Source organism: Oncorhynchus gorbuscha, linkage group LG07 (assembly GCF_021184085.1).
Source record: "Oncorhynchus gorbuscha isolate QuinsamMale2020 ecotype Even-year linkage group LG07, OgorEven_v1.0, whole genome shotgun sequence".
NCBI lineage: Eukaryota > Metazoa > Chordata > Actinopteri > Salmoniformes > Salmonidae > Oncorhynchus > Oncorhynchus gorbuscha.
Genome location: NC_060179.1, coordinates 60,315,884 through 60,332,086, shown reverse-complemented (window position 1 = coordinate 60,332,086; position 16,203 = coordinate 60,315,884). Strand labels below are relative to the sequence as shown.

The window sequence follows — 16,203 nt, the reverse complement described above, 5'->3', positions numbered from 1 at the left end:
GTGTGTATCATGCGGTTTATAATTCCATTTTAGACAGGAGGAATTTCCATTTCTTCTTTCCCTTTTCATCCCTCCTTTCTCCTCCTAAGGTATGGGCCGTGAAGTGGAGCATCTCATCCACGAGAACACTCAGCTGCTGGAGACCAAGTAAGTTGTGTTTTATAATCACCTGCGTCCATGCTCCCGAAATCAACGAAACAGGAATTTATCAAGTGCAACAATGTTCCATGTTGTGCAGTAGACAGCACACTACTGCCACCTGTTGTTCACGGAGGGATTTAGCTTCCATTAGAGAGAGTTCACCTAGGTCCCAGAGGAAGTATGTGTAGGGCCTAATGATCATGCCGTCCAATCTTTGTCCTCCGTCTCGTCAGAAATGCATTGAACATGGTGAAGAATGACCTGATGGCGCGTGTGGATGAGCTGTCATGTGAGAAGGAGGTGCTGCAGGGAGAGCTGGAGGCTGTGACTCAGGCCAAGACCAGACTGGAGGAGAAGAGCAAGGAACTGGAGGAGGAACTCAAGAAGTCAGTCTCCACTTTACCCTACCTTTCTCTGTCTGTTTTCTTTCCCTGTTTAGATGAATATAGGGTCCCCAGGCATCTCCAGTGTGTGTTCATCTCTAGTGTGTGTGTGTGTTTCTCTCGTAGGGTTCGGGCTGAGGCGGAGGAGGCCAAAACAAAGACGAAGAGTGAGAACAATGAGGAAGATGTGAGTTCTGTGTGTATGTGTTTGCTGAGATATACAGTTAAGTCGGAAGTTTACATACACTTAGATTGGAGCAATAAACTCATTTTTCAACCACTCCACAAATGTCTTTAAAACTATAGTTAAAACTATAGTTTTGGCAAGTTGGTTAAGACATCTACTTTGTGCATTCCCAACAATTTTTTACAGATTATTTCACTTATAATTAATTGTATCACAATTCCAGTGGGTCAGAAGTTTACATACACTAATTTGACTGTGCCTTTAAACAGCTTGGAGAATTCCAGAAAATGACGTCTTGGCTTACCTTTCAAACTCAGTGTCTCTTTGCTTGACATCATGGGAAAATAAAAAGAAATCAGCCAAGATCTCAGAAAATGTTTTTGTAGACCTCCACAAGTCTGGTTCATCCTTGGGAGCAATTTCCAAACGCCTGAAGGTACCACATTCATCTGTACAAACAATAGTACGCAATTATAAACACCATGGGACCACACAGCTGTCATACCGCTCAGGAAGGAGACTCATTCTGTCTCCTCGAGATGAACGTACTTTGGTGCGAAAAGTGCAAATCAATCCCAGAAAAACAGCAAAGGACCTTGTGAAGATGCTGGAGGAAACGGGTACAAAAGTATCTATATCCACAGTAAAAATGAGTCCTATATTGACATAACCTGAAAGGCCGCTCAGCAAGGAAGAAGCCACGGCTCCAAAACCGCCATAAAAAGCCAGACTACAGTTTGAAACTGCACATGGGGACAAAGATCGTACTTTTTGGAGGAATGTCCTCTGATCTGATGAAACAAAAATAGAACTGTTTGGCCATAATGACCATCGTTATGTTTGGAGGAAAAAGGGGGAGGCTTGCAAGCTGAAGAACACCATCCCAACCGTGAAGCACGGGGGTGGAAGCATTATGTTGTGGGGGTGCTTTGCTGCAGGGGGACTGGTGCACTTCACAAAATAGATGGCATCATGAGGTAGGAAAATGATGTGGATATATTGAAGCAACATCTCAAGACATCAGTCAAAGTTGAAGCTTGGACGCAAATTGGTCTTCCAAATGGACAATGACCCCAAGCATACTTCCAAAGTTGTGGCATAATGGCTTAAGGACAACAAAGTCAAGGTATTGGAGTGGCCATCACAAACCCCTGACCTCAATCCCATAGAAAATGTGTGGGCAGAACTGAAAAAGTGTGTGTGTGTGTGAGCAAGGAGGCCTACAAACCTGACTCAGTTCAACTTCCGACTTCAACTGTATGTAGGTGTGTGTTTGCTGAAGTGTGTGTATGTCTGAGGTTGCTGATACCACTTCTTGCAGGCGGATGTTCCCACGGCCCAGAGGAAGAGGTTCACCAGGGTAGAGATGGCCAGAGTCCTGATGGAGAGGAACCAGTACAAGGAGAGACTGATGGAGCTACAGGAAGCTGTACGATGGACAGAGATGATACGGTAGGGAGGAGGAGGGAGAGGAAGCATGTGACAAGCTGAGCTAGTCCAAAAGAAAATTATGCATATTGAAGAGTTTTTGTATTCCAACCACACAATGTGCTTACTGATAAACATGCATCCCTTCTAGTTTGTGTTTTTGTGTTTTCTCTCCTGGGCGATTCTAGTTAGTTGATTAACAAGATCGTTTTTGTCTCAGCTGAATAGTGATAAGTCATTAAATGTGTTGTAATCTTTCCCTCAGAGCATCGAGAGAGAATCCAGCCACCGCAGACAAGAAGAAATCCAGCATCTGGCAGTTGTAAGCTTCACTCCTTTCCTACCGTCTCTCCTTTCCTACCGTCTCTCCTTTCCTACCGTCTCTCCTTTCCTACCGTCTCTCCTTTCCTACCGTCTCTCCTTTCCTACCGTCTCTCCTTTCCTACCGTCTCTGCTTTCCTACCGTCTCTCCTTTCCTACCGTCTCTCCTTTCCTACCGTCTCTCCTTTCCTACCGTCTCTCCTTTCCTACCGTCTCTCCTTTCCTACCGTCTCTCCTTTCCTACCGTCTCTCCTTTTCTTCACTCCTTCAATGCAATCCTTCCCCTTTACCACACATCTCTCCTTTTTTGCGTGCTCTCCTTTTCTCTTTACACTCCACATCTAGGAGCTGTCATACCACACTTATAGCTAAAACCACTAAGATTGTTGATGATCATTTAATCTGATTTTCCCCTTTTTTCTTTTCTGTCTTTTCATGTTTTGATCTCTAGTGTGTAGGTAAACCTTTGACAGGCTAATGGGTCATTTTTGATTTTGGTTCTTAACAAACAAATCAACAAACCAGGGAGTGTCTGCCTGATCAGGGAATGGCTTTCAAAAACGATTCACCTACAAAGTGTGTGTGAGCGTGCACGCGTATCAGTGTGCTTCAGCGTAGTACACATATTACATATATTTTACTGAAATGTCTTGTAAATTGCCATTTCCTGATCTAGGCTCCCCTGTTGGGTTTCAGCAGGAATGGTTATGGTGTGTAATGCATCTGACTAATGAGGCAGGGGATATAGCATTAAGCTGTTGGAGAGGGGTTGTGTGTATTGAATGCATGTTTATTTATGAGGAAATCCCTTGTCTCTCCTGTTGCCCTCTGCTCCTTTGGTCCCTCTCTCTGTTGTATCCTGCCTGATGTTGTTGTTGTCCTATCTGTATGCAGGAGGTGTGTTGGGAGTGGTTGGGATGGGTGATGGGCGTGGAGAAAGAGTGTATAACTAGTGGAATGGATAGTTGTATTCTAGAGTCAGATACTGTAATCAGAATGGCATATGTGGTTGGACATTTTTCTGAACTGATACACTGAGTTTAGGCTTGAGGCTACTTTCTGCTACATGGAAAGGGTCATACAGTCATCTATACGTTTTGACCTGATGATCTGTAGCTATTTGATCTTCAACTGAAAAAATCCTGATATTTATGGACCTAGTCTTTTCATCTCACTCTGTTACTAAACAAGTATCGTCTCTAGAGCTGGAATAAGCAGCAATAGTTTGTAACTGTGTTGTGTTCTGTGTTGAATTGCTAACTGCCTGATTCGTGTTACAGTACTAACCAATGCATTCCCTGCTCTCCCATCCCCTGTAAAATCACAGAGTGGAGACTCGCTCTCTGCTTTTGGTCGGTGTAGTCTAACCAATCTGATTGAGAAAGGTCTCTTTGCATCATGGCACTGGAACAACAAACATTGTACTGACCTTTTTAAAAAAGTTTGCCAAGCTCTGTATGGTTCTGATTTTTGCTGTGATTTGTGTACTGAGATGGGTACTGAAGGTGTGATTTTTTTTTTTTTTTTTTTTGGGGGGGGGGGGGCGCGCGTAATCAAACCTTAATTTGATTATTTATCCCTTAAACCCTGCTGCTGCTGCTTTGTCTGCCCCTCTATATGTGTATGTGTGTTCCTTCTTTCCACCTCCTTCCTTCTCCCTCCATCCCTCCATCCCTCCCTCCGTCCTCCAGTTTCAGTCGGTTGTTCAGTTCGAGTGGAGGAGCGGCTAAGAAGCCTGCGGAGGCTGCGCCAGTGAATGTGAAGTACAACGCCCCCTCCTCCCAGGTCCAGCCCTCTGTGAAGAAGAGGAGCGCAGCTCTGCAACAGCTACCCAGCGACAAGAGCAAGGCTTTCGACTTCCTCAATGAGGAGTGAGTGTTGGAGACGTCTACCCATCTGTCCATTTCACTCATGATCCAACCAGTCTTTCACACATCAAAGATTCAATCATAGTTTGGCCCCACCTCCATGCCACCATCCATGCTTCAATTCATTTACCCATCTACGCTGGACAGTATGTCCAGAATAGATTAGATGGTTTTTTTCTCCCCCAATTCAGGTCTGAGTCAGGCAACATGGTGTCTCGCAGGGAGCAGAAGAGAGCCCAGTACAGACAGGTGAAAGCCCACGTTCACAAGGAGGACGACGGCAGGGTACAGGCCTACGGGTGGAGCCTGCCCCATAAATTCAAGGTAGGACAAGTGTCTTAGTGCATTACTTTATACTAGACGAGGGCTGCATATTAAGTTAGGTTCAGTGACTCCAGGTATGCTGACCACTGTGTTATATTACAGGTGGCCAATGGTGGTCAGACGATAGAGAACAAGATGAAGAATCTACCTGTACCTGTCTACCTCCGACCACTGGATGAGAAAGATGCTACCATGAAGGTGTGTGTGTACCTTTCCTTACCTTGTATTTCTCTCCTTACAGTACATTCAGAAAGTATTCAGACCCCTTGACGTATTTAAAACATAACTTATTTACATAAATATTCAGACCCTTTGCTATGAGACTCAAAATTGAGCTCAGGTGCATCCTGTTTCCATTGATCATCCTTGAGATGTTTCTACAACTTCATTAGAGTCCACCTGTGGTAAATTCAATTGATTGGACATGATTTGGAAAGGCACACACCTGTCTATATAAGGTCCCACAGTTGGCAGTGCATGTCAGAGCAAAATTCCAGCCATGAGGTCGAAGGAATTGTCCGTAGAGCTCCTAGACAGGATTGTGCCGAGGCACAGATCTGGGGAAGGGTACCAAAACATTTCTGCAGCTTTGAAGTTCCCCAAGAACACAGTGGCCTCCATCATTCTTAAATGGAAGAAGTTTGGAACCACCAAGACTCTTCCTAGAGCTGGCCGCCCGGCCAAACTGAGCAATCTGCAGGAGAAGGGCCTTGGTCAGGGAGGTAACCAAGAACCCGATGGTCACTCTGACAGAGCTCCAGAGTTCCTCTGTGGAGATGGGAGACCTTCCAGAAGAACAACAATTATGCAGCACTCCACCAATCAGGCCTTTATGGTAGAGTGGCCAGACAGCCACTCCTCAGTAAAATGCACGACAGCCCACTTGGAGTTTGCCGAAAGGCACCTAAAGGACTCTCAGACCATGAGAAACAAGATTCTCTGGTCTGATGAAACCAAGCTTTAATTCTTTTGCCTGAATGGCAAGCCTCACATCTGGAGGAAACCTGGCACCATCACTACAGTGAAGCATGGTGGTGGCAGCATCATGCTGTGGGGATGTTTTTCAGTCGCAATGAATGGGAAACTAGTCAGGATTGAGGGAAAGATGAATGGAGAAAAGTACAGAGAGATCCTTGATGAAAACCTGCTCCAGAGCGCTCAGCACCTCAGACTGGGGCAAAGGTTCATCTTCCAAAAGGACAACGACCCTAAGCACACAGCCAAGACCATGCAGGAGTGGCTTTGGGACAAGTCTCAATGTCCTTGAGTGTCCCAGCCAGAGCCCGGACTTGAACCAGATCGAACATCTCTGGAGAGACCTGAAAATAGCTGTGCAGCAATGTTCCCGATCCAACCTGACATGGCTTAAGAAGATCTTCAGAAAATAATGGGAGAAACTCCGCAAATACAGGTGTGCCAAGTTTGTAGCGTCATACCCAAGAAGGTTCAAGGCTGTAATTGCTGCTGAAGGTGCTTCAACAAAGTACTGAGTAGAGGGTCTGAATACATATGTACATTTTGATATTTCATTTATTACATTTTTTAAAATAAATTAGCCAACATTTCTAGACCTGTTTTTGCTTTGTCATTATAGGGTATTGTGTGTATATTGAGGGGAAAAAACATTTAATACATTTTAGAATAAGGTTGTCACGTAAACAAAATGTGGAAAAAGTCAAGTGGTCTGACTACTTTCTCAATGCACCATAATGTATTGCTAACTGTGTGTATTTATCTCCTGTAGTTGTGGTGTGCTGCAGGTGTGAACCTGTCGGGGGGTAAGACCCGTGATGGCGGGTCTATAGTAGGTGCCAGTGTGTTCTACAGTGACCTGACCAGCCCTGGTCCTGAGAGTCCTCTCAGGAAAACAGGATCACAGAGCAGTCTGGACAAACTGGACCAGGACCTAAAGGTACATATACATCACACACAGTCACATGGTCATACAGCACACACATGCTTGCACTCATACAACAGACGGACAGGCTCATAAGACACACGTGTGTACGTACAGTAAACACACACACTCATACAGTCTTTTCCGTTGTGTGTGTGTGTGTGTGTGTGTGTGTGTGTGTGTGTGTGTGTGTGTGTGTGTGTGTGTGTGTGTGTGTGTGTGTGTGTGTGTGTGTGTGTGTGTGTGTGTGTGTGTGTGTGTGTGTGTGTGTGTAGGAGCAGGAGAAGGAGCTGCTCCACCAGGAGGAGCTGTCCTCTCTTGTGTGGATCTGTACCAGTACTCAGGCCACCACTAAGGTCATCGTCATCGATGCCAACCAGCCTGGGAATGTCCTGGAGAATTTCTTTGTCTGCAACTCCCATGTCCTCTGCATCGCCAGTGTGCCAGGTCTGCGTGTGTTCGTTTGTGTGATGTAAACTGAAGACAAGGCTAAATGTTTTTGTTTTGATTGTAGCTAATCATACCATGTTTGTTTATACATGTTTGTGTGTGTCAGGTGCCAGAGAGACAGACTATCCGGCAGGGGAGGAGGTGCCCCATGACGCAGGGTCGGGTGCTGAGGGCGGGACTCTGCAAGCCAGCACAACCAGTATTTGCTCAATGGGTGAAGCTGGAGTGCTGGCAGGGATCAATGTGGTTGGCTGCTCTACAGAGGGGGCAGTGGCTACCCCCCAGACAGCAGGAGCAGAGAATGACACTGACACAGGTAAGATTAGTACACCCACGCAGGCATACAGTTGAAGTCGGAAGTTTACATACACTTAGGTTGGAGTCATTAAAACTTGTTTTTAAGAACATATTCTTATTTTCAATGACGGCCTAGGAACAGTGGGTTAACTGCGGGTTAACTGCCTGTTCAGGGGCAGAACGGGGGCAGAACAACAGATTTGTACCTTGTCGGCTCGGGGGTTTGAATTTGAAGCCTTCCGGTTACTAGTCCAACGCTCTAACCACTAGGCTACCCTGCCGCCTATAGTTTTGGCAAGTTAGCTGTGTCATGCACGAAGTAGAGGTCCTATGTAATTTTTCCAACAATTGTTTACAGACAGATAATTTCCCTTATAATTCACTGTATCACAATTCCAGTGGGTCAGAAGTTTACATGCACCAAGTTCGTTGTGCCGTTAAACAGCTTGGAAAATTCCAGAAAATTGTGTCATGTCAATTAGCCTATCAGAATCTTCTAAAGCCATCATTTGAGTCAGAGGTGTCCCTGTGGATGTATTTCAAGGCCTACCTTCAAACTCGGGGCCTCTTTGCTTGACATCATGGGAAAATTAAAAGACATCAGCCAAGACCTCAGAAAAAAAATGTAGACCTCCACAAGTCTGGTTCATCCTTGAGAGCAATTTCCAAACGCCTGAAGGTACCACATTCATCTGTACAAACAATAGTACGCAATTATAAACACCATGGGACCACGCAGCTGTCATACCGCTCAGGAAGGAGACGCGTTCTGTCTCCTAGAGATTAACGAAAAGTGCACATCAATCCCAGAACAGCAGCAAAGGACCTTGTGAAGATGCTGGAGGAAACGGATACAAAAGTATCTATATCCACAGTAAAACGAGTCCTATATCGACGTAACCTGCAAGGACTGCTCCAAAACCGCCATTAAAAAGCCAGACTACGTTTTTGCAACTGCACATGGGGACAGAGATCGTACTTTTTGGAAAAATGTCCTGTCAGATGAAACAAAAATAGAACTGTTTGGCCTTAATGACCATCGTTATGTTTGGAGGAAAAAGGGGGAGGCTTGCAAGCTGAAGAACACCATCCCAACCGTGAAGCACGGGGGTGGCAGCATCGTGTTGTGGGGGTGCTTTGCTGCAGGAGGGACTGGTGCACTTCACAAAATAGATGGCGGTAGGAAAATTATGTGGATATATTGAAGCAACATCTCAAAACATCAGTCAGGAAGTTAAAGCTTGGACGCAAATGGGTTTTCCAAATGGACAATGACCCCAAGCATTCTTCCAAAGTTAAGGACAAAGTCAAGGTATTGGAGTGGCCACCACAAAGCCTTGACCTCAATCCTATAGAACATTTTTGGGCAGAACTGAAAGTGTGTGTGTGAGCAAGGAGGCCTTACAAACCTGACTCCGTTACACCAGCTCTGTCAGGAGGAATGGGCCAGAATTCACCCAACTTATAGTGGGAAGCTTGTGGAAGGCTACCTGAAACGTTTGACCCATGTTAAACAATTTAAAGGCAATGCTACCAAATGCCAATTGAGTGTATGTGAACTTCTGACCCACTGGCAATGTGATGAAAGAAATAAAAGCTGAAATAAATCATTCTCTCTTATTATTCTGACATTTCATATTTTTAAAATAAAGTGTTGATCCTAACTGACCTCAGACAGGGAATGTTTACTAGGATTAAATGTCAGGAATTGTGAAACTGAGTTTAAATGTATGTAAACTTCTGACTTCAACTGTACACACACACACACACACACACACGTATCTTTTTTGTTGTTGTGTGTTTGTCTTTTTAGTCTCGTATCCTTCGCTCCAGACACCAAGCCCCTCCCCCTGCCACTCACCACAACAACGAGGAAAGCTCATCTCCCTCTTACAACAAGCAGTCAACTCATATGGACACCGAAACACATTGAGACATTTTACTGTAATAGAGGAGAACGTAACCTTTGTAACTATGCCCTTCTATGTCTCAACTCCCAAAATGTAGAACAGAGCAGACCCTACTAAGATGGGAGTATCCATTAAAGTGATTGTGGAAAATTAATGCTCAGTTTCTGTCCTGTGCGGCACCTTGTACAGCTAGCTGAATATTATCCAGACTGTATGCTAGCTGTCCAGCCTGTGTTTTATAAATGTGCAAAGAGCATAAAAATATGCATTTAAATACGGAATTGGCAACTCGTTCTCATTCTGCGAAAGAAGCGTCTTCTTATCCAGGTAGGCCACTTGATTTCAACATCCTAAACTCAGTGAACAGGCTGGGTTGTTCAAACAGTTGGAGACGGACAGGATTGTCTATTCATAACAGATCAACTGTTCTAACATGTTAGCAAGCAAATAGATCCATGTAAAGCTAGACTTTAAAGATTAGCTACTCACTAGCAGGTGGGCCTGTGCTTGAGAGATTGTTAACGCCTGCTACCAGAAGGTAGCCATTTATTAGTGAATGTGCATTTTGCGTGGTTCTGGTTAAATGTGTAACAAAAAGGGTGTTTTCATAGACCAGATCAGTGATTATGGCAAAAAAAAGCAATAATATTTCCTTCTCCTGTCCTTCCCTAAGTCAAAAGTGATTATCTATTGAATACTCTGCTCTTACACCTACAGTATCTCCTTCTCTCCTCTCTGTGTAGATGCCAAGGCTGCAGAGGAGGCTACTGAAGCTACAGAGGCCAGTGCGGGTCCTGCAGGCCCGGAGCATGACTTAAGTCAGAGGGGAGTCTACACTGAACATGTCTTCACTGACCCTCTGGGAGTACAGAGCACTAGTCCTGGGGAGACGCCAGCCAACTACACACAGAGGTATGGGATACAGGGATGCACACACACCACACATACACACCACACACACACACATACACACTAATGTCCTGTTTCTGTTCTCAGGGAGTCTGATCTGGTAAAGGATGGTGTTAGCTCCAACCCTAACCCAGAGGAGCAGGACCTGATGAGAGAAGAAGCCCAGAAGATGAGCAGTGTTTTACCCACCATGTGGCTTGGTGCACAGAACGGATGGTGAGACGCCGATCGATTTTAATCAATCACATCAGTTTATCACATCAGTTTATCAATCTCATATTGATCTCATCAGTCAAATGTGTGTGTGTTCCCAGTGTGTACGTGCACTCGTCAGTGGCCCAGTGGAGGAAGTGTCTCCACTCTATAAAGCTGAAGGACTCTGTCCTGGGCATCGTCCATGTGAAGGGGAGAGTGTTGGTGTCTCTGGCTGATGGAACACTGGCTATCTTCCACAGAGGAGTGGGTAAGGCTGATATGTTTTTTAGTTTCTTGTGTGACTGTGTCCATTTAAAGGATTCCTACATTGCTGCTTACACACCGCTCTTACTCTCCCACTCTCCAGATGGTCAGTGGGACCTGACTAACTACCACCTACTAGACCTGGGCAGACCCCACCACTCTGTCCGCTGTATGACCGTGGTTCACGACAAGGTCTGGTGTGGCTACAGGAACAAGATCTACGTGGTCCAGCCCAAAGCCATGAAGATAGAGGTACGTCTGACCCGTTCATGGACGCACGCACAAGAACCCCCCCCCCCACACACACACACACGGACTCACACAGACTCAGTCCACAGATTATAGTTGTAATCCTTCTCTCCTTTTCCATCCCTCCCCCTCTCCTCCACTGTAGAAGTCGTTTGATGCCCACCCCCGTAAAGAGAGCCAGGTGAGGCAGCTGGCGGGGGAAGGAGATGGTATCTGGGTGTCCATCCGACTGGACTCTACTCTGAGACTGTTCCATTCCCACACACACCAACACCTGCAGGACGTTGACATAGAGCCCTACGTCAGCAAGATGCTGGGTGAGGAACCAAGGTCATTTACACCTGTTGCAGTTGATGTAGGTATTGTGTGTTCTATGCTTCTAAAGCAACTTGATTGTGGTGTTTGTGTCCTCATTTTTAGCTCGTTTTGACTGATATGGGACAAGGGTTCACAGCATTAGCAAGCCCAAGTGACATACAAGAAATACACACCCATACTTCATTATTCCTCTTTTCTTAATGTGTCATGTTGGTCTCCCTCAGGTACGGGGAAGCTGGGCTTCTCCTTTGTCAGGATCACAGCTCTCACGGTGTCCTGTAACCGTCTTTGGGTCGGCACTGGCAATGGAGTCATCATTTCTATACCTCTCACTGACAGTAAGGGGAAGTAATGTCTCTCTCCCACTCTCCATCCCCCTCTCTATGCCCACTACTCTCTCCCCAATCTCTATTTAATGATGCGTCTCTCTCCATCCTTCTCTCCCCTCCCATTCTCTATTTAATGATGCATCTCTCTCCATCCTTCTCTCCCCTCCCATTCTCTATTTAATGATGCATCTCTCTCCATCCTTCTCTCCCCTCCCATTCTCTATTTAATGATTAATTCATCTCTCTCCATCCTTCTCCCCTCCCATTCTCTATTTAATGAAAAATCTTTCTCCATCCTTCCATCTATCCACCCTCTCTATTTAACGATTCATCTCTCTCTCTAGCCGATAAGGTGATGGCAGAAACAGGTAAACCTGGCGGAGTGATCCGTGTGTATGGTGATGAGAACAGTGACAAGGTGACGGCTGGAACCTTCGTACCCTTCTGCTCCATGGCGCACGCTCAGCTCTGTTTCCATGGTCACCGAGACGCAGTCAAGTTCTTCACTGCTGTCCCAGGTAACTTCACTTCTCTTCCCTCTCTTCTTCTCCTCCTCGTCCTGCCTTTTAACTGATCAAGGTCCCCCCTCCCCCAGGTCATGTGATCCCGTCATGTGCAGGCGGAGCAGCGGAGGCTGGGGGTGACAACGGGGCAGAGGAGCACCCTCAAAAGCAGTTTGGCAAGTCTGTTCTGGTGATGAGTGGAGGAGAGGGATACATCGACTTCAGGATGGGTGAGTTAGCATGGACCATCACATCACACTGACAAGTACAGTCAGTATATGGCAGGGCATGAAAACATAGATATTTGTATGAGATGAAGTGGCTTAATGTGTGTGTGTGTCTTTGTGTGTTTGTGTGCGTGTGTGTGTAGGTGATGAGACTGAAGAGCCACTGGACGAGCCCACTCTGAAGCTGCAGCCGTTCCTGGCCAAAGCTGAGAGGAGTCACCTGATCGTCTGGCAGGTCATGGACAGCCAGGACTGAACTGTAACCTCTGACCATGCCACGGCGATGAGGAGCCTATTTAAAGCAGGAACAAGCTGTCCATTCAGATTCACTCTTTTGCATGTTTATTTTTGTTTATTTATTTTCTTCTAATTTTGGTTTTGTATCTTTGTTTTGTTTTATGTTTTTTTAAATTAAATGTTTTATTTTACTTATTGTATTTTAAATCTGATACAAGCCCATTGCGCTTCTATTATTATTATTATTATTATAATTATTATTATTATTATTATTATTATTATTATTACTACCGCTATTACTACTAGAATGATTATTAGTGAAAACAACAAAAAAATGGTCATTTAATTTTCTTGGATCATATTTTGCACCTGGTTTTCTATTGGATGCTTAGGGTCCAACCCCTCTGTCCAAATACTGTGTGGTGATTGGTGGAATCAATGCACAGTCAGGGTGTGTCTTTGGCCTCCCCTCTGTGCTTTCTTTCAGATAGACAGAGGAAACAATAGTGTATAAGAGACCTGCTCACAGGAGAATAATGATGGTTTATTGGTTATGATGTGTTTTGAAATACAAAACCAAATCAACCCCATGATGTCTCACATCGTCCAATAAGATAGAAGGGATTACAGGACAATCCAGCAAGTGAGCCAATCTTTTGTGTCCTGAATGACACAGGCGTGCTCTTCTTGCGTGATAGATTTTATTTTGTGAGAACATGGCTCTTGATTGTATGAAAGACCGTTTTTAATCAATTGTAAGAGATTTCTGGACCTGGGATCAGTGTTGTCCTCAATGACTGGGCTTATGTTTAGGCTAACCTAATAGATCTGTGATCAATCATGTCCGTAGCTGCTGGGGCAGAGAATTGCTTTGTTTCAATACTTTGGAAATGCCCCTTTTCTTTCTAGTGGTAATGATTGACAGGATTTACATAGGATGGATACATATAGATGAATAATTTATTACCTCACGGAAGGAAGGCAGTGTTGCATTGCAAGAGTGTTGGAACAGGGCTTCCGTCTTTAGTTTCTGGGCCGTTGCTCTCCCGCCTTCCCTCCCTCCCACCAGCTAGAGCTTGCAGACACTTTACGAAAATCAACGGCTGCCTTATGTTTGAGAGTTGAGAAAAAATATGTTGAAAACTACATAATGGACTTTAAGTGTGACAGATTTATTTATTCCTATGTGAAAGAATGTTACATGGCCGGTTACCAAATAAAGTAAATGTGTGGCCTTGTAGCAGCATGTTCAGCCCCGTCTCTCTGTAAATACATTAACATTTTGCCAGACCGTCTTTGTTAAAATGATCATGGTGTATAGAATAGAGATATTTTGAAGCTGTCATCTCTGCCAATAAACTAAGAGCACTCTCCGAGAGCAGAGATGTTGATGTTGGATTGCCGGCGTCTCCGCTTCTGGAGACTTTTGTACGCTGAGAGTAGATGTCACCCATAGGCACAGATCTAGGATCAGTTTATCTTCTCTAAATCCCAACATGAAACATTTAAGGGGAACAACTCAACACTGACCTTAGGTCAGTGTCTAGGTACAACTAATTTCTTCTACCTTTTGTACACTAGAGGGCAGGGTGGCTCCCCCATAGGTTGCTATGATACTGACATTTTCAGACTAAGCCTATTTTTATTAACTTTTTGTACATTTAGTCTTTTTAGACTCTGGTTGCATCTAAAATGACACATTGATTCCCCATCTAGTACACTATTTTGGCCAGGCTAGTTGAAAAGTAGTGCACTAGAAAGGGGGTAAGGTTTCATGTGTCTCTGGTCTGTGCATCAACAGATTTAGCTGGTGTCTGTCCTGAGGGGTGAAAGTGTGTGTTTCTTTCCAGAAGACCCCTCATATTGCAGTTCAGCCATTTCAGTATTTATTTCTACGAAAGAGCCTTTCTAGTTCAGAATGTAACTTTGTACAATATGAAATATCAACATATATGAGAGCGACCGACTTGATCCGGTCTTATGTAGCAAAATTTGAAATAGTGTTTTTTACATTTAGATATTATTTTGACAATGATTGTTATTGGAATGGTCAATCCATGAGTGGGTGAATTCGAGAGAAACCACTGAGCTATGCACTACATCCACAGGGGAAGGTTGAGTGTTCTGGGTCGGAGTTGTCATTGGGCAGTGATCTAGGAACAGCTTATCCTTCATTACGGTTAAGGTGAAAGGTGTAAAACATCAGTGCCTAAGATCAGCTTCTTCCTACTCTAACCTGGAGGTTAATGAACAGGTCACAGTCGAGTGTGTGTGTCGTCGTCCCCCCCCCCGTCCCCCCCCAACAAATCTGTTGTGTTCCTGTGATGCATCACCTTTGTACTGATACAGCGCCTCAGCCTTATTCTTTTAGCATTCAATTAAACTGATTTTTTTTTGGAGGGGAAACTCTTGTGTCCTCTCGTTATTTGGCTTTTTCCAACTTCTTGAAATCATTCTTAGGTGCTCTTGACTTTACCAGACATGGCTCTTTCCAATACATGAGGTGCACTTAAAATCAACCTCTTAAAAGAGAACATTCAGCGTACACCAAACACAATGGCTGTCCATGTTCAGCAGTAGCCAGCACCCTGGAGAATGACTGACCAGAGGTTAACTCAGGGAGATAGAGGGTTGGTTTTATGGCTGTGGAGCACTGCCTGGTGAAGGTCAAGGAATACCTCTGGAAACACCCTCTCTCGCCCTCTCTTCTCTGACACATTATCGATTTCTTTAGGATTGGCAGAAACCAACATTTAGCACAACTCTGACTCATGTTGCTCTGAAATAGTATCTCTACTGTATGTGTGTCTACATTAACTGGATAGATTTTTTATAATTTTACTTTTTTTTAACTAGGCAAGTCAGTTAAGCACAAATTCTTATTTTCAATGATGGCCTAGGAACAGTGGGATAACTGCCTGTTCAGGGGCAGAACGACAGATTTGTACCTTGTCAGCTCAGGGATTTGAACTTGCAACCTTTCGGTTACTAGTCCAACGCTCTAACCACTAGGCTACCCTGCTGCCCAGATGACAACCTTGCAAGACCAGACAGAGCGCCTGTAATCAATGAAACACCTTGATTTCAATGCAGTGTTTAACTATTGACTTTTTACATGTAGCATCATACCATAATGTCACACCTGTAGCCTAGCCTACTGTAATAGAGGGGTGGCAGGTAGCCTAGTAGTTAGAGCGGTTGCAAGATCGAATCTCTGAGCTGACAAGGTAAAAATGTGTTGTTCTACCCCTGAACAAGGCAGTTAACCCACTGTTCCTAGATTATTGTTGAAAATGAGAATGTTTTCTTAACTGACTTGCCTAGTTAAATAAAGGTAAAAATCGGACAGGCTCTATTTGAACTCCTGAAAAGAGATCATCCTTCACTGAAAACACATTCACTTTTCTTCCTTGCCACCAGGTGTCAGTGTTCTCCACAGTCTGGTGGCATCTGGAAGGGGGCATTACTTGAAGCCAATTGAACCACCTCTCCCTTTGCTCTAATTGGCTTTTAACTGTTCTTTTCATGGATTTAATGTTCCATTCCATCCCAATAATGTACAAAATCTGCAATGGCACTAGGTGCCTCTCGCAAAAGCCACAATTGTTTCACTTACCTGCTAGACAATACGGATGTCATAACATTTCTGTTAGTGCATATTAGGGTGTGAGGATGGATGGTGATTTGGACAGGACACATGGAGGGGGTAATAGTAATGGTCACCAATGCCTGGCCTGCTGCGCTGCCCCCTGGCCCACACATTTAC

At 44.6% G+C, this 16,203-nt stretch overlaps 1 protein-coding gene across 5 annotated transcripts in view; it reads left to right on the top strand.

The window, feature by feature from the left end:
* Positions 1-14,839, top strand: part of spag9b (sperm associated antigen 9b) — a 50,064-nt gene extending 35,225 nt beyond the window's left edge. For 3 of the 5 annotated variants that reach the window (XM_046357020.1, XM_046357018.1, XM_046357021.1), the window contains 20 exons: positions 90-147; positions 375-527; positions 651-711; positions 2,033-2,163; positions 2,405-2,461; positions 4,152-4,331; positions 4,520-4,652; positions 4,755-4,850; positions 6,397-6,564; positions 6,825-6,996; positions 7,106-7,315; positions 9,950-10,118; positions 10,203-10,331; positions 10,430-10,578; positions 10,678-10,826; positions 10,969-11,140; positions 11,366-11,479; positions 11,815-11,988; positions 12,066-12,203; positions 12,344-14,839. In XM_046357020.1, coding sequence (XP_046212976.1) covers positions 90-147; positions 375-527; positions 651-711; positions 2,033-2,163; positions 2,405-2,461; positions 4,152-4,331; positions 4,520-4,652; positions 4,755-4,850; positions 6,397-6,564; positions 6,825-6,996; positions 7,106-7,315; positions 9,950-10,118; positions 10,203-10,331; positions 10,430-10,578; positions 10,678-10,826; positions 10,969-11,140; positions 11,366-11,479; positions 11,815-11,988; positions 12,066-12,203; positions 12,344-12,456 — 2,726 coding nt within the window. In that variant the 3' untranslated portion in view covers positions 12,457-14,839. Of the gene's footprint in view, positions 1-89; positions 148-374; positions 528-650; positions 712-2,032; positions 2,164-2,404; positions 2,463-2,911; positions 2,915-4,149; positions 4,332-4,519; positions 4,653-4,754; positions 4,851-6,396; positions 6,565-6,824; positions 6,997-7,105; positions 7,316-9,949; positions 10,119-10,202; positions 10,332-10,429; positions 10,579-10,677; positions 10,827-10,968; positions 11,141-11,365; positions 11,480-11,814; positions 11,989-12,065; positions 12,204-12,343 lie in introns of all 5 variants that reach the window. The other 2 variants (XM_046357017.1, XM_046357019.1) reach the window with 2 other exon arrangements.
* Positions 14,840-16,203: the final 1,364 nt, after the last annotated feature.